The following is an 18,510-nucleotide window of genomic DNA, read 5'->3' on the forward strand; positions in this document are numbered from 1 at the left end:
GATACAACTAAAATGGGCTTAGTATTTATGCTAGAAGGAGAAGAGTTTACTGGTTAAGCTGAGCAAGGTAATTATAATTTCATTTAAAGTTCATTATTTTTGTTCAGAAGGGATTTTTAAAGTATTTTGATGTCTTTTAGTTTTATGTCATTGAATATGCTGCTTGTGATGCCACTTACAATGAAATAGTGACATTTGAACGTCTTCGGCCTGTCAATCAGAATAAAACTGTCAAAAAAAATACGTTCTTCAAGTGCACAGTTGATGTTCCTGAGGATTTGAGAGAGGCGTGAGTAATTTTACTGTTGGATTGCTTTGTGAGTTTTTTTTTTTCTGCAGAACAGTATTTTTTTTTTCTCAAACAGTCAAAACATTCTGATGGGAAGCCTTTTTAATAAACAACATTTTAATGGGAGATGTCAAAATGAAATATTAAGTTTGCATTATAACCCTTCCCTAAATTTAATCTTATTGAAATCTTAATATCTGAATTAATTTCTCTCTAGGTGTGCTAATGAAAATGCACATAAAGATTTTAAAAAAGCAGTAGGAGCATGCAGAATTTTTTACCATCCAGAAACCACGCAGCTAATGATACTGGTAAGATAATAGCATATTTTAAGGTAGCTAATTAATGACTTGCATAGATCATAATAATTAGATATTTCGAAAATAAAAGCTTAAGGTAAACATAGTGAATTTATTAAAACAGTGTAAGAATTTTGGCAGCTGTAAAGTGTTAATTCCTTTTGATCTTTTCTGGTGTCAGGGAAACATAAAATTGATAATATGACATTTTTAAAATTGTAAAATTTTTAATGTGTTATATTCTGGATTTCCCTCCTACCCAAACTTACTCTGATGGCAGATAATTTAGAAAGGAAAGTAAGATTATTTAAGAAAAGGGGAGTGTTACCTAAGTTAGGGGAGGAAGGAGTGTCAAAAGTGTAATAGATGAAATTAAAGAAGATAGTATGTGTAGATTTGTGTTTGTGTTATCTTGAAAAACAGTTAAACTTTTAAGTGATTAATTTGTTTTATAGTCCGCCAGTGAAGCAACTGTGAAAAGAGTAAATATTTTAAGTGACATGCATCTGCGAAGTATTCGTACAAAGTTGATGCTAATGTCCAGAAATGAAGAGGCCACTAAGCATTTAGAAGTAAGTGAGTTTCTGATTCATTGTGGGGTAGGGAGGGGGAGCATGGGAGGAATGTAGGAACTCTAGATAGACAGAGGGATAGGAGGGGAAGGGGGGGGCGTGTGGGGTTAGAAATGATGCCGGAATGTGATGGACATTATTATCCAAAGCATATGTATAAAGGCACGAATTGGTTTGAATATACTTTGTATACAGCCTGAGATAGGAAAAATTGTGCTTTATTTGTGTAATAATTGTAATACATTCTGCTGTTACATAAATAAAAAAATTAATAAAAAAATAAATTTTTCACTATAGTTTATAAAGTAGAAGTATGTTTATTTTTGTGTACCTTTATTTTTATAAGTATGCTTTTCACCTTCTGTGGCCTGTTTTATGGCTAATATCTGGAGGTCATAGAAGAAGGACTCTTCTATTTTATCAAACTTTCTTTTGCTAAATGCCTCTTGATTATTTTGTTGTGGCTGAGATACTAGTTGTCAAAAGAGCTTAGAGACTAAAACTAGGGTTGCTGAATTATTGTACTGCTAGTTCTCTACTCTGTCTTTACCCCTACTACTTTTTTTTTTTCTTTTAAACTAACCCTTCTCTGTCAGTCTTAACACACTTGTTGAGTAACTTAGATCAGTGTAATAACTCATGTAGGATATGAGGATTAGGTGAGGGAAATTATATTACATGCAGTATCCTCCTTCCCCATAGGCATGTAATTTATTAATATTAAGCCTGTTGTGTCTGCTCTATCTCAAGATTCTTTATTTTCTCATTTTTTTTTCACGACTATTCTTGCTCTTCCCCTTGCCCTCACCCTTCCCACCTCTGAACACTTGTACATACAAACATTACAACCCCCCCCCCCCCACACACACACACACTCGGGATTGAACCCAGTAATAAAGTTGGAGGTTAATCTCAACAACTTAGTGGGACCCTGACTCAAATTGAATAATAGAGGGGTTGGGGATGTAGCTCAGTGGTAAAATGCACCTGGCTTGAGTTTCTGGTACTATAAATAGTGTACAAATAGTCTAGTCAAAACAGTTTTTGCTTCCATTTTTTGTGACACCAAATGAGTTTCTTTTAAGCAATTGAAATTTGGTCTTAATTTTTTTTTTTTGGTTTTGTTTTCAGTTAAAGAAACTAGTAAAATACACAAGAAAATTTACTGTCTCAACTTTTAAAATTCATGGTTCCGCAGTGTTAAAAGTATTTATATTCTTAAAAAGCCCATCTTTAGAACTTTTTATATTATAAAGCTGACATTGTTCCATTTTCACAATAAATTTGTATTTACTCTTCTCTCCAGGCTCTTATAACCAACCAACTGTCTTCTTCCCTCCTTCCTTTCAGTCTATTTATTTTTTGTTTAGTTTTTTTTTTTTTTTTTAATTTAAAATACAGTTCTCACTAAGTTACTTAATGGCTTGGCTAATTTGCTGAGGCTGTCCTTGAACTTGACTTATTTCACTTATCAAAGTAATGTTCTTAAAGTTTATCCTCGTGTATGTCAGAATTTCATTTCTTTTAAGGTTAAATGGTACTGTATTTTATGTATCTATGACATTTTGTTTATCCATTTATTGGTTGTTTTCCACCTCTTGACTATTTTGAATAATGCTGTGAGCCTGAGTGTATAAAAACTGTTTTGTGTTTGATTTCTTGTAAGAAATTCTAATTTTTTTGTTTTTACTAGTGCACGAAACAACTTGCAGCAGCATTTCATGAAGAATTTGTTGTGAGAGAAGATTTAATGGGACTGGCAATAGGTACACATGGTAGTAATATACAACAAGCTAGGAAGGTTCCTGGAGTTACCGCCATTGAACTAGATGAAGATACTGGAACATTTAGAATCTATGGAGAAGTAAGTTATCTCTTCCTGCCCGAGCTTTTACTTTACAGCATATTAACAAACCTATTGTTTATATAAATAAGTTGTTGATGGACCTTTTATTATTTATTTATTTGTATGTGGTGCTGAGAATCAAACCCAGTGTCTCACATATGCCAGGCAAGTGCTCTACCACTGAGCCACAACTTTAGCTCTGTTTAATTATATTTTATCTGTACTTTTCATTTGTCAAAGCACTTTTTAAGGTTAAGTTTATGCATTTAGAAGCAATTACTCTAGTAATCATTATTTAAGAAGGTGAATTGAGGAGGCTTGCCAAGAATTGTGAGGCATAGGGTTTACAACTAAAAATATTTTTTAAAAAATTGAAGTTGATTTTATAAGATTTATTGGATAATAAATGAGTAGCATTTTCAGGTTTTTCTTAACTGCTTTTCAGTTTCTTTTTTATGCTCATTACAAATAATTTATATATAAAAAAAATTTCTTTTGGGGAGGTGCTTGGGATCAAGCCCAGGGCCTTGTGTGTCTTAGGCAAGCACATTACCATTGAGTTGTTTCCCTAGCTCAGACATTCAAATACTGTTTTCAGCACTTTCTGTATGTCAGGACTGGTAATAGTAAATAGCATATGATACAAATATCATTATATAACTTGAATTTGGATAGTAATTTGTCACTTGTTAACTGTGACATTTAAAAGGATAGAAATTAGTAGATATTTAAAAATATGTACCTAATAGAATCAAAACCAGTGCTCACAGTGTCTCTTTATAAAATGATGATGATGATGATATATAATGCTATTTACCTTTGTAATTTATTTTGATGCTTCTGGGAAATGAGCCCAGGACCTTCAGTGCTAGTTAAGCACTCTACCACTGTGCTACATTCCTGTTTTTTTTTTTTTTTTTTTAAAGAATTAAGTGTGTGTGGGTTTTTTTTTGGTTGTTGTTGTTGTTGTTGTTAATGTTTAATTTTGTTTCGGTACTAGGAATTGAACCCAGTGGCACTTAACCACAGAACTACATCCTAGCCCTTTTTATTTTGAAATAGGGTTTGGGTAAACTGCTGAGGCTGGTGTTAAACTTGGAATCCTGCCTCAGTTTCCTGAGTCACCTGGATTACCAGTGTGTCTCACTATGCCTGGCTTCATATGGTTTATTTTATTTTATTATTGTGTTTGATATCAGGGATTGAATCCAAGTGGCTTAACCCCTAAGCCACATTTTGAGTCAGTTTAATTTTTTATTTCGTGTCAGGGTCTCTTGTAAAGGGGATTGTAGATGTGAACCACTATGTCTCACTGCATATAGTTGATGATGGAGTGAGCACACAATACATTTGAGCTGTGGTCATTAAAAAACAAATATTAAAAGAGGAAGTAACTACAAAAAATAGAGGTGCATACCTGTAATTCTAGGGATTTAGGAGGGTGAGGCAGGATTACAAGTTTGAGGCCAGTTTTAGTAACTTAGCAAGGTTATAAACAACTTAATGAGATCCTATCTCAAAAAAATGAAGAGGCTTTGCATGTAGTCCAGTGGTAAAGCTCTTGGATTCAATTCCTAGTATCCCCAGACAAGGAGGAAGTAACTTTTATTGAAATCTGTGAAATCTCTTAAAGACATCTTCCCTTCCAGTTTATTAAATCTCATACCCTCCCTACTCCTGGTACTAGGGATTGAACCCAGTGGTGCTCTGTGCCACTGAGTTAACATCTCTTTAAATATTGAGGCGCAGGGTCTGAATAAGTTGAGTAGGCTGGCCTTGACCTTGTCATTCTGCTGCCTCCAGCCTTCCCAGTCACCAGGATTACAGGTGTGCATCATACCTGGATTAAGATTATTTCTAATGTTGAGCCTGAACAAAAAATAGTCTCTTAGAAAAATTAAAACATTATTTTAATCACACACCTGGAGAAATGCATCATGTGAGTATGTTTAGGATTGGGTTAAAGTTTGGCTGCTCAGTAGCTGTACAATAGAAGTAATTTGAACTATTGTTAATATTGTCAGCATGTAAAATGGGACCTTAGAAATGCCTGGCCTTTTTAGGTTTTAGTAGTATGCTGGGTTTTTTTTTTTTTTTTTTTCAAAGTACTTTGGGGCTGGAGATGTGGCTCAGCGGTAGCGCGCTTGCCTGGCATGAGTGCGGCCCGGGTTCGATCCTCAGCACCACATACCAACAAAGATGTTGTGTCTGCCGAGAACTAAAAAATAAATATTAAAAAAAAAAAAAAAAAAAAAAAAAAAAAAAAAAAAAAAAAAACAAAGTACTTTGTGTAAATTACTTACACACTTCAGTGGCCTCAACAGAATCTCTTAGTACAGCGTAATTCAGAATTTTCTTTTTGCCTTATTTTGTTTAGAATTATGTGATGCTTCAAGACCCTAACAAAACTTTATTTTTCCCACATTTAGAGTGCTGATGCTGTTAAAAAGGCTAGAGGTTTCTTGGAATTTGTGGAGGATTTTATTCAGGTTCCTAGGAATCTTGTTGGTAGGTACTTCTAATAAATGTTAAAAAGTTAAATATTACTTATAATGAATTAATTGAAATCATTCTTGTAGTCTGATCACATTATTCTACTTATAGCAATGTGGAATAACTAGATAGCAAAATTTATTTAATTATTGATTGATTGTTTTGTTTCTCGTCATTGTCATATGTTAAAAAGTAAAAATGTCCTTTTTCTCTACAGTGTGACCCGATAATAGTTCCCACAATTTTTGTTAACAGTTTGTCATTATAGTTTTTCTGTTCATCCTTGGGGCTGTTTTCTATTCTTGATTTCATGTGTTTTTATCATTCATATGTGCACCAGAATGGTTACATTACTTTTGAGAATTGGTTGCGACTGATATTTTTGTTTAATATAGAAGAAAAAAGTAACTGTGGAATAAAAATAGAGTAATAAACTTATTCACAGTAGGTCCTGAATTTAATAATAATAAGTTATGTTAAAGGCATATGTTGAGTCATGGACAGGAGAGAAAGAAGGTGATGATGATATGAAGGGAGGTTTCACTATTAAGTATTTATCACCTTTAATGAAAATTATTTTACCCATAGCTTATAAGTTAAAGTGACAAAATATTTGGGTTTAAAGTTATGGATAAATTAGCAGTATAGTTCAGGGGGAAGTTAGTTAATGGCTCTGATTAATATGTCATTTGTCTTCCCTATGTCTTTTTAAGTGCCATTTTATGGCAAATGGGATGGATTTGGTTATGTGTTAAGTACTTAGGGATTTTCCTAAATAAGTAAAATGAAGCACCAACATAATGTGGAATAATTTAGTGGTAAGGAAATGTTTTATTTCTTCATTGTCTCTGTACTTTTGACCATAACTAATTAGTTTTAGCCTTTTGTGCTCTGTTTACATGATGACTCCTATTCAGTCATTAGAAATTTCTTAGCTCTAGTTGTTTTGTTAAATTCTGTAGTACAATCAAAAATAGTAAGAATTTTAAAACACTTTCATTCTTAAATGTTATTTTTGTCCATTATACTTATCAAGAACCAATATACTGCAGAATAATAGTTTATAACATAGAATTTGTTTTTTGTTTCAACAATTAGTTATGTAAGAAGATTCTTAATTCTGCTTAATGTCAAACATTTGAAATAGGTATGTTATAATGCCACTTGATAAGCTCTGCTTAAGCAATTCTTGGAGTACCAGTGGTTAATAAAGACTCAAAAGCTGGAGAGATGAGATACTAAAATTGAATAAAAGCTTGAAGAACTTTGTATAATTTTAATAAATATTTATACAAAATGTTATCAAATGATAATTGTTGAATGAAATCACCCTGGCAAACTGCTTTTGAAAAGCTTATGTATGGGCTGGGGATGTGGCTCAAGCGGTAGCGCGTTCACCTGATATGTGTGGCCCGGGTTCAATCCTCAGCACCACATTACAAACAAAGATGTTGTGTCTGCTGAAAACTAACTAAATAAACAAATAATAAAAAAAAAGCTTATGTACTTTTTTAGTCATTTAAGTCACACTAAATCATGAAATTATTGGTATTTTTTGGGTGCTAACATTATGATAGCTTTTGGTGTAAGATATGATGATTTAACTATAGTAAGGTTTTCTCATTTGTAAAAACAAATTAATGGTAGGGGTTGGAAAAGGGAATCAGTTTTTCCCCCCCAATTCAATTCTGAGCTAGTCTTGATCCAATAAAGTTTGTGGTATTGGTAATTATGAATATAAATTCCTAGTATTTCAAAAATAAGGAAATGGGATATATTTGTGATGCTCTAATTCTTTTCTTTATTCATGTATCAGTGAAGTTACGTTAGTTTATTATGTCTCTGTTTTCTTCCCCATTCTGTCTTGGTTAGCTCTAGTTATGTATGGATTGTGTTCTCTTAAGGACATACATATTAATTACAACTTCCTTCACAGGAAGTGCAAATGAGGATTTGCATTTGTTCCCATTGATGAAATACTGAAGAATAGTATAAAAATTTCTGTTGGTTGTCATGTATAATACTACTATCGTTCCCTCAAGTATTTTATGGGTGAAACAGTCTTGAAAAAACAGTGCATTCTTTGAAAAAAAAATAGTGCATTCTTTGTCCAAGTAAATAGCAAAAGAGGACTGATTGATAAAGGAGATTGAGGACCACTTGGTGTATAAGTTCCAGAGAGGATTCCTTTACCCGTTTAGGTTCCCAGAATTCTAGAATTTGACTCCCCCTACCCCCAGTTCCTAAATCAAAACAAAATATTGTGTCCATATTGGACCGTAAGCCCTTTACTTCTTAGAAGCCTTCCTTTTAATCACTTTACTCTATCCCTTTGAACATTTATTTTCAATGCTCAATACAGGTCTGCTTCAGTTTGTCAATTTGCTCTGGAATTATATTATGGAAATGATCATTTAAAATATTGACAGTCTCTGGTGGGACTATATAAAACTTGCAGGTAGGTCCCTGCCAAGGACCCCAGAAGAATGATGGATGTTTACTCACCACTGGTATAATTCATAGGAAGGAAGAACAAAGATTGTGATTCTGGGGGTAGGGATAATGTTCTTTTAACCTGGTTTTTGTTTTTCGAACAGATAATTTGCTTATTTTTAGCAGGGTCAAGGATGAAGTTGCTGCTTGACCCTCACTGTGTTAACATGAAGGTTGCTTTTATGTGCTGCTGCTAGGGCTTCTCTGAAGACTTACATCATGTGAATTCCCTATCCTATTATCTCTCTCTCACTTTTTTTTTAATCTGTTGCCGCTGCTTTTAATTTTAAGGGTTATAGGGAAGAAAGTTAAAGAGTAGGGAAAAGAGCGAGAAAATCCATTACAGTTAAGCTTTTCCTGTGTTGACCAGTTTGTTTTCATTGTTTCTCATTCGTTCTTCAGTGAAAATTGTTCTTTCAAGGATGCAATGGGAAAACTTACATTTTAACTTCTTTCTACCAAAATGCAGCTAAGATTTTTTTGTGAAAAATGTTAAAAATAAATGGGGATGTGCACTTGATTAAAAAATATGGGGTTGCTCTTTAACTTTATATGGGATATACACCTGTTCCATATAGTGAAGGTTACCAAAATATTTACTTCTTACTAGGTAATACTACCTGGTGTTGCTTTATTATTATTATTATTATTTTTGTGTGTGTGAATCTTTATAACTAGATAGTACTTGGGGAAGGAGTCTTCACATCCCCCTTTGTTTCTCATGTCATTATTGTATGTTCAATAATTGCTGGTTGACAGACTGATAATGATAAGTCAACTATGGAAAAGGTAAATAATTTGAATTTTATGTCATTTTACTATATTTCATACCTAGCAAGGTAGCAGGAATATTGTATACATGTTATGTATTTTTATAAAACTATGAAGTACTTGATTTAAAATCTAGTACTTGTTAAATGTGAACATTTTATGGAAGAGAATGTTCATTTTAAAGCGATATTCGAGGCAGCTATGTTGTGGACAAACAGAACCTTAAAAATAAAGGCAAAATTTCATAATTTGATACTTTTGAACAAACTAATATGCTTAATGCCAAATTAAAATAGTTTTCTCTTTGCTTTTATGTAAGTTTTGAAAAGGGTTAGAGTTGATTGATATTTTTGAGAGTGAAAAATGATATTATTTAAAAAAGTCTGAAAATTGCTTACGCATGACCAGCATTGTCAATCTCAGTTAAAACGCATTGGCATACTGAAGAGAAAGAAATTTCAGAGGGAGGATAAAATTTGTTGGTAGTCTGTAGGTGAGTTAGTTAAAGGTAGAAAGATGGATCTTGTTGGTGAATATTTGATAGCAAGTTAGGTGTTACCTTGGGCTGATGTTAAATGGATATCAAATGTTTTTTAACTTGCATTTGTTTTGTCTTACTAAAGGAAAGGTAATTGGAAAAAATGGCAAAGTTATTCAAGAAATAGTGGACAAATCTGGTGTGGTTCGGGTGAGAATTGAAGGAGATAATGAAAATAAACTACCTAGAGAAGATGTAAGTACAGTTGTATTCATGTTCTTTTCTTGGATGACTTAGCATGTTATATTTTGAAAATCATTATGGAAACAAGTTATATCTGTTGAGCTACTTAACTCTAGTTACATCACTGATTATATGAGCCTTGGGTTTGTCAATACTTTTTTTTTTTAAATTTTTTTAGTTGTTGATGGACCTTTATTTCATTAATTTATATGTGGTGCTGAGAATCAAACCTAGTGCCTCACCCATGCTAGGCAAGTGCTTTATACCTGAGCCACAATCCCAGCCCAATACTTTTTTTTTTAAGCCTTTATTAATACAAACATTTTAGTTGGATCATATTAAGTTTTATGTTTTTTATTGTTTTGTTCGTTTTTTGTTGGTGCTAGGGATTGAACCTGGAGTCTTTACATAAGGGAGGCAAGTAGTCTAACACTAAGCCACATCCTTAGCCCTCTTTTTTATTCTTAGGGTGCAAAGTTATAGAATCTGATTCTCAACAAAACAGTCTGTTGTAAAGGAATTTTTGGTGACATTCTCCTTGTTCTTTCTGGAGAACCTGAAAGTGTTCATCATTTTTAATTGAATTTTTCATGCTTTTATGTTGTTATTAATTCTGATACCATCTTTCTGAAATTTCTTTTTCCATCTGTCTTCTCACATGGTGATGTTTTTCCCACAATTGTTGTTGACTCTTTTGTACATTACTTCATATTTGTAGATTCAATGGCCAAACTTATACACTTGACTTAAGCCTTGGTATCCCTGAATATAAACTAAGGATTTTCTCCAAAATTATTTCCCAGAAAGAATACGCTTATAGCTTCTTTGTTTTGTACAATAGAGTCCTATTTGGGGTGGTTGTTAACTGTTGGATAGAATCTGTCCAATTAGTACTGGGGATTGAATCCAGGGGACCTTTACCATTGAGCTACATCCCCAGTCCTTTTTATTTTTTTATCTTTGAGACAGGGTCTCACTAAGTTGCTGGCCTTGAACTTGGGATATTCCTGCCTCATTCTCCCGTGTTGCTGGGATTACAGTTAATCATTGTACATGATTAAACAGTTGGGATGTATAAAATAGGTATGGATGAGGAAATGCCTTTCTGTATTAGAAGCTTATGGTGCTAAGATCCAGCCTGGTTATGGTGTTGGAATGCATGATGTGTAACTTCTGATGTTTTTATATATTCTTTAAAAAATTTTGCAATCCTGGGAATTGAACCCTGGGCTTTCTAGGTGTTAGGCAAGTCCTTTATCACTGAACTACACATCTAGTTAACAATATGGCTTTTATAAAAAATTGTGGGAATTTCAGAGAATTTATGCATGCCAGGCAAGCATGCTGCCAATGAGTTACCTGTCTAGCACTCTAGCTTTCTGATACTTTTAGGAGAAGGAGGAAATATATGATATACAACATTGTTATTTTTAAAATGAAATTTGAATGTTGTTATCAGGATAACCATTTTATAACTTAACATTTTTAAACTGGAGACTCAGTTTATAACTAGTTTACTGTGAAGCCCTACTTGTCCCCTGCTTATATACCATAGTAATAATGCTTATTGGTATAATTGGGAATTTAATATTTTTTATTTCTTTTTGGTAATGGGGATTGAACTCAGGGACGCTTTAGAAATAAGCTATATACCTAGCTCTTCCCCCCACCCCCCCTTTAATTTTTGAGACAGTCTCACCAGGATGGTTTGTCCAAATTGCTGAGGGTGATCTTGAATTTGGGATTACCATGCCCAGTTAAGTGCATTTTTTTTTTAAAGAAGAAAGTTTTTAACCCCCAAATTTATTTCTCTTCTCTGTTATTTTAAAAAATCTTTCTATTCTGAAATTCAGCCTCATAAATAAAAGCCTGGGTTAGTCCTTGGGTTCAGTTTAATATCTGGGATTAAGTATCTTTTTTTCCCCCTTTTACCAGGGATTAGACTCAGGGACACTGAGTATAATCTGCCAATAAGCCACATCCCCAGTTCCTTTTTGTATTTTATTTAGGGACAGGGTCTCATGGAGTTGCTTAGCGCCTCACTGTTGCAGAGACTGGCTGTGAACTTTGAATTCTCCTGTCTTAGCCTCATGAGCTACTAGAATTACAGGCATGTGAGTCTGTCAGACTCTTTCTTCTTGTGTTTTTTGGTATCAGGTATTGAACCCAGTGGCCATCAACCACTGAGCCACATCCTCAGCCCTTTTTTGTATTAGAGACACAGGTCTTGCTGAATTGCTTAGAGCCTTCCAGGTTGCTGAGGCTCACTTTAAACTCAAGATCCTCCTGCCTCAATGAGCCACGGGGATTATAGGCATGCACCATCATGCCCAGCTGCTATTTATTTATTTATTTAAAATGACAAAGATTTTTTATTTCAATTTTGACATCCTGGAAAGGGCAAAATAGAAAGGAATTAATTCAGTGGTTGATAAAAGAACCTGTTCTTAATAGTAATTCCTTTGTTTATACATTGTGTAAGTATTTACACTCTGTAGGTAATATATTCTTTTTTTTCTAAATAATTTTTTTAATTGTACATGGATACAATATCTTTATTTTTATGTGGTGCTGAGGATCTAACTCAGTGCCTCATGCATGCAAAGCAAGAACTAAGCTACCACCCCAGCCCGAAGTTATACATTCTTAATGTCAGGAATCCCTTCCTGTAATATGTGGATACCTGAAGAGCTTATCTGAGCACATGCTATTAGGGACAAGTTGGTCAAATTTTTAAACTCATTTTCATACTGTACATCATGTAAGGTTCAGCATCACCCCCACAAATATCTTTCAATGATAGACAATTATCATATAAATGTCTCCATCTCCCTTGGAACAGAGGCATATCCCTATAATATTCCCAGTGCCTTGGGTGGTGGAGCATCTTTTGGGTGGGAGTATTCTGTGAGCTCAATCCCAGCAGCAATTAAAAAAAAAAAAACCTTATTCTTATCCTACCCACACAAACAGCATCCTATGCAGTTTAGTGAGATATTGTCAAGAAATAAAAGTTAAGGGAAAAAAAAAAAAGACTGAGAATGTAGCTCACTGGTAAAATAGCCCTGAGATCAATTTTGCATTAATGAACAAATACAAAACTCAGTTCTTACTTAGTTTTGTCTGTCTCCTTTTTCTATTTCCTTTTTCTTTTTTTTTTTAAATCTGGTATTGATTTCAGGAGTCTACTTAGCCACATCCTTATCACTTTTATATCTGTTTATTTCTGTTTATTTATTTTTTGATATAGGGTCTTGCTAAATTGCTTCGGATCCCACAGTGTTTCTTAGTCTGCCTTTGAATTTAGGATCCCCTTTCCTTAACGTCCCAATAGTGCTTGTTTTCCTCTAATTCTGAGTATCAGCGGATTTTAAAAGTCATGAGTAATCATTATAACACTTTTACAATTTTCAATCAGTGTGTTTTACTTGTTTTGGGTATTGGAGATTAAACCCAGGGGGGCCTATGTTGCACATTTATAATCCCAGCTTCTCTGGAGGGGGACACAGGAGGATCATGAGTTCAAAGCCAGCCTCAGCAAAAGTGAGGCCCTAAGCAACTCAGTGAGACCCTGTCTTTAAATAAAACACAAAATAGGGCTGGGAGTGCGACTCAGTGGTTGAGTGTCTGTAACTAAGTTCAGTCCCCCATTACCCCAGCCACCAAAAAGAGAAAGAGAAACAGGGAGAGAGATTGAGATTGAACCCAAGGACTTCTACCCTTGAGTTACATCTTCAGTCCTTTTTTAGAGATGTGGTGTTGCTGAGTTGCTTATTTACTGAAGCTGGCTTTGTATTTGAGATTCTCTTGCCTCCGTCTCCCGTCTCCCGCCTCCCGCCCTGCTGGTATTACAGGCAGGGACCACTGAGCCCAGCTACCCTCAGTCCTTTTTATGTTTTATTTTGAAATGGTCTCATAAATTTGCTCAGACTGGCCATGAATTTGGTATCCTGTTTTTTTTTCAGTTTCCAAGTAGCTGGGATTACATGAATATGCCACCCCATCCAGCTACTTTATAAACATTTTATGCTTACATTCATTCTCTGTCTGGTGTGAAAGTTCATGGTCAGATTGATGTCAGATTTTTAGCTTAATATAAGAGGGATAGTTAGAAAATCAGATTAAATTAGAACTCAGAACCTGACATGGTTTTTTTTTAAAAAGTGATTTCTTAAATTCTTAGCACATACATACTGAATTATAACAAAATAACAAGGTGTTGAAAATCTTGAATATTTCAAATTATGATTTTTTTTTTGCCATGGTACCCACAAATGTTGACATTTAGTAGATGGATGTAAATTGCTGTGTGTTTTTGAAAAGTTGAAGAAATTGTTTTTCTTTGAAAAATTCAGATTTTCTTTAAATATTACATACTGAGGACATTGTTTTTTCCTTTCTTTTTATTTTTTTTTAACAGGGTATGGTTCCATTTGTATTTGTTGGCACTAAAGAAAGCATCGGAAATGTACAAGTCCTTTTAGAATATCATATTGCTTATCTCAAGGTTTGTATATTTGCTCATATTATATTTTTATATATATCCTTGCTGCATTTAGTATGCAAATATGTCTTTACCGTAAACAAATATAACATCTGCACATTAAACATTTTCTATTTCTTTATATTGTTTCAAGTTTTTAATTCACCATTAGTGTTGCTCAGTTTTTGTTACATGAGAGTTTAAGAATAAAAATACCTTCTCCATAATAAAGTGGCTTTATGTGCATTGCTTTTCCTCTTCTGAGCTTTTAAATTTCTTTGCTTGCTTGCTTGCTTATGTATGTATGTATGTATGTATGTATTTTTATTGGTTGTTCAAAACATTACAAAGTCTTATTTTTTTAAGATGGTCAGTTCTAATGTTTATAAGAACTTGTCACTTTATGCATCTGCATGCTTTATATTGGATCATTTTGTTTTTAATTTTATATATGCAAATAGAGTACAGAATCAGAAATGAAGGTAGGCTTCCTTGGTAACTTTGAAATCAGCTCTACTATCCTCATAGACATCATTAGAGAGAAAGAGACAGCGCGTGGGCGCCTGTGCGCTCCTCTGCATGATGCTAAGTATCAGACCTGGTCCCCTTACCTGTATTCTACTTATAAACTATTTTCCTACCCTTTATTAATTATTTGAGTTGATACACAGAGAGCAAGGGTTTCAGAAAAAGAAACTCTCTAAATCAGTAAATCTTACAGTTGTTATTTTCTACTTTTTTCCTTTTGTTCCTACTTTCTTTCACTTGTTTGGTATCTAGTAATATCAGATGCTTTTATGCTTTCAGTATGCTTTCTTTCCAGTCTCATATAATTGCTGCTATCTTAATATTTTGAATGAACCCCTTAATAATGTCATTTCTTTAAAATTAATTCTTTAAAATAGTTATCAATCCATACTGGCATTCTAAGCCAATTTATAAATTTTGACTTATTTTTTGATGCTGGGGATTAACTTTAGCGCTATGCTGCCTTTTAGCCAAGAGCTTTATCTCGCTAGATATTTTGCTTTTACATCCTGCAGTAACTTCAGTTTCTGAATGATCAAGTCTTGCTCGGCCACCCTAGGTCCTGACTCATGTGTTACTACTTTGATAGGAAAGTAACTTTGTAAATAATAATTCCATTCATTTAGTAATATTTTAAGTACACGAACACAATATCTGATAATATTGTGTAATAGCTATTTATTACATAAGCAAGTTTAACACTGTCAATATCCATCTTCCCACTGGAGGGGAAAGAGTTTATCTTCCTTTAGAATAGCAGTGTGGTTGGCATACTTAAGACAGTCAGTAAATGTTTGAAGGAAATTAGCAGATGACCTTGTTAATTGTGTTTACTATGAACATAATACTGATTTATCAAATAATTGGTTAAGGTCACAGATTTTTTGGTAAAGGACACAATTCTAGCTCTAGGCTTTAAGAAGACAAAACTATATATAAAAGAAGACTTGTCCCTTTGTTTTGATTATAGGAAGTAGAGCAGCTAAGAATGGAACGCCTACAGATTGATGAACAGCTTCGACAGATTGGTATGGGTTTCAGACCTTCTTCCACCAGAGGGCCTGAAAAAGAGAAAGGATATGCCACTGATGAAAGTACCGTCTCTTCTGTACAAGGTTCTAGGTCTTATAGTGGAAGAGGCAGAGGTCGTCGGGGCCCTAATTACACCTCCGGTTATGGTAAAAAGCATTTTTTATTTTTGTATTTCTATTCTAATTTAGGTGCTCCAACACATTTTGTTTATAATTAATTAGTTCATCACTCTTAACTTGGTTTTTGAGGATGAAATGTAGTTCTGAGGTATATGTCTTAATAGTTACAGTATACTTTATATTAATGATAGCAAAAGGTATGTAGTTCCAAGCAGTTATGTAATAAAATGAAGTATATTTTTAAGGTGGTAGTTTATAATCCTGATTTTTATTTATTTATTTTTCCTGATTTTTAAATACTTAGATGAATACATATAAAACTGTTTCCTAATATTTCCCTAGTACGGTTTCATTTCCCACCAAAAACTTAGTGCTAGGAATCCTCTTTTGCCAACCAATCCTCCAAGTAAAAATGAAAATATTCTAATTACTAGACCAAGATGGCATATAATAAATCTCTAATAGCTTTTAGAATATAATTCAGTGTCAGGTGTGGTGATGAATACCTGCAATCCCAATAACTCTAGAGCCTGAGGCCAGAAGATCTCAATTTCGAGGCCACCCAGGGCAGTTGTCTCCACCAAACAAAAAACCAAACTTGGGTGTGGCTTAGTGGTAGAATACTTGCCTAGCATGTTTGAGACCTTGGTCAATCCCATTATATCCCCCACCCCCAGAGAGGGACAAATATACATGTGTTTGTGTGTGCACACGGTCGGTCTGTGTGTCTTTCTGTCTTTCTCCCCCACCTTCCTCCCCCCTCCCTCCATTGATTTTATTTGGCAGATTTGAATATTAATATTTTGCATGTGGAAATAGTTTTATAACATTTTATTAAAATTAAGTCTTTGTTTAAATTAGCATAATTAATATTTTTATAAAATGTATTTCATTTTGAAGATGGGGCCTAATCTAAGCTGAAAGGGGCCAGTGGAGTGGTAATAGTTAACAATTCTCTAATCCTAAATTTTCATTTATTCTTCTTCAGCTTTGGAGTTGTTCCATTTTTCTTCATTTGGACTTGGATCTTAGCAGTTACCTGATTCTCCTCTCTCCTCCTCTCCAACCCAGTTTTCTTTCTTTTCTCTCTTCTCCATTCTCTGTGCTCATCTTGTTGTGAGAAATATTTTATAAACCTTTTTCAAAATATCAGGAATTTATGGAAAATATCAATAAGTACAAATTTTCATTGTGCACATTGCAAATTCATATTTCATGTTTAAAGAATATAATGATGCTAGGGTCATATTAAACTTACACTGTTTCATTTGTGTACAATCTGAAAGTTAAAAGTTTTATTTGTTCCCTTTAGCATCATATCCTTATATGTCTGTGCTTTGTTTTCCTGATGTATTTTATTTTGGTAAAGCCTCATTGAAAACTTAAAAACAAAATTTCAGTAATGTGTGGAATTGTTTTAACATGCAAACAACTGGGCCTTGGAAACCATTACTGTATTCCTGAAAGCATGCTTAATATGAAAAATAATATAAATAACTACATAGAATTGCATATATTCTGATTGATTTTTGAAATATAAATTACCAACATGGATATAATCATTTTAGCTTTTTGGATCATGAGTATGATGACTTCATTGAAGAAATTTATTAGTCTCTGTGAGAGGTTTATTGATGAGCGTTCCCTTATTAGTAAAATGTTTTTTTGGAAAGTAGATTATTTATGAATTGGAGAAAGCTATGCAAATTCTTCAGCAGATGGCAGTCTTCTGAATCTTTACAAAACTCGTAACATTGTATTTCTTGAAATAGCTATTGAAATTGAGTTAGCTTGAGGAGTAAAAGCCAAATATTCTTGAATACTTCATTTCAAAAGGATTTTTAATTCATAATATTTGTTGAGTCTATAAGAAAAATTGTTAGTGTGGCATCGCTGAAGTCATTAAGTGCCTTACCTTGAATGACATCGAAATTGATCACTTTCTGTTTTAGTGGCACAAAATATATCTTTTAATAGATGACATCTTGGATTTGATGAAATATAGTGTTTTTAGTTTAGCACTTAAAACCATGAAGTGATGGATGCAGAGCACTTTGATAAGGTGTTTTTTTGTTGTTTGTTTGTTAAAGGAGTTTTAGAAGGGGGAAGTCTGACTTCAAATGTGGTTAGAGATAAGAAGTTGTGTTATTTGTTGAAATCACTAGAAATTGGAGCGGTGTCAAAAACCTTTTTTAAAAAAAATCATGATTTATAATTTTATAAAGCAGAGGTTGGAATGATTGTAGTGATTCTAACAATGTTATTTATTTCCTGTTGCTACTGCAGTAATTTATTGTATACTTAGAGGCTTTAACAACACAAGTTTATTATCTTAAAATACACTTTCAGAAATCTGACCTAGTTCTTCTGGGCTAACATTAAAATTTTTAAGTGATAGCTGGGTTATATTCCTTTTTGGAGGCTCTAGGATGGAATCTGTTCCTTTAACATTTCCAACTTCTAGAGACTACCCCTATTTCTTAATTTTTGGCCATTTTTCCTGCATGTAAAAAAACATTAACCAGTAAAATCTCAAGTTCGAAGCCAGCCAGCCTTATAATCGCAAGTTTGACACAGTCTCAGGAACTTAGTGAAAACCTAAGCAACTTGTTATATCCTTTCTCAAAATAATAAATAAAAAGATCTGGGGATGTAGTGCAGGGGTAAGGCACCCCTTAGTTCAATTCCTCATCATTGTACCCCCCACACTCACATATCATAATAGTTACGGAGAATTCTAAAGCTACCATTTTTCTTTTAAGCTAGAAAGGTTCTTCATTTTTAAAGCTGTTCAATTTTTAAACCCAATTATTTTTATTTTTAAATCCAATCCTAGACAGCCTTCTCTCTTGTGGTCCTTACTT

The 18,510-nt window shown here is 33.6% G+C and overlaps 1 protein-coding gene across 5 annotated transcripts in view; it reads left to right on the forward strand.

Annotated features, from left to right (window-relative positions):
• Fxr1 (FMR1 autosomal homolog 1) overlaps positions 1-18,510 on the forward strand; it is a 76,545-nt gene that overhangs the window by 47,328 nt on the left and 10,707 nt on the right. For 3 of the 5 annotated variants that reach the window (XM_026382780.2, XM_026382783.2, XM_026382798.2), the window contains exons 5-12: positions 141-289; positions 507-600; positions 1,044-1,160; positions 2,854-3,024; positions 5,436-5,514; positions 9,387-9,496; positions 13,905-13,991; positions 15,466-15,673. In XM_026382780.2, the coding sequence (XP_026238565.1) occupies positions 141-289; positions 507-600; positions 1,044-1,160; positions 2,854-3,024; positions 5,436-5,514; positions 9,387-9,496; positions 13,905-13,991; positions 15,466-15,673 (1,015 nt within the window). The remainder of the gene's footprint in view (positions 1-140; positions 290-506; positions 601-1,043; positions 1,161-2,853; positions 3,025-5,435; positions 5,515-9,386; positions 9,497-13,904; positions 13,992-15,465; positions 15,674-18,510) is intronic. The other 2 variants (XM_026382788.2, XM_026382793.2) reach the window with 1 other exon arrangement.

This window comes from Urocitellus parryii, chromosome 2, assembly GCF_045843805.1.
Source record: "Urocitellus parryii isolate mUroPar1 chromosome 2, mUroPar1.hap1, whole genome shotgun sequence".
Lineage (NCBI taxonomy): Eukaryota > Metazoa > Chordata > Mammalia > Rodentia > Sciuridae > Urocitellus > Urocitellus parryii.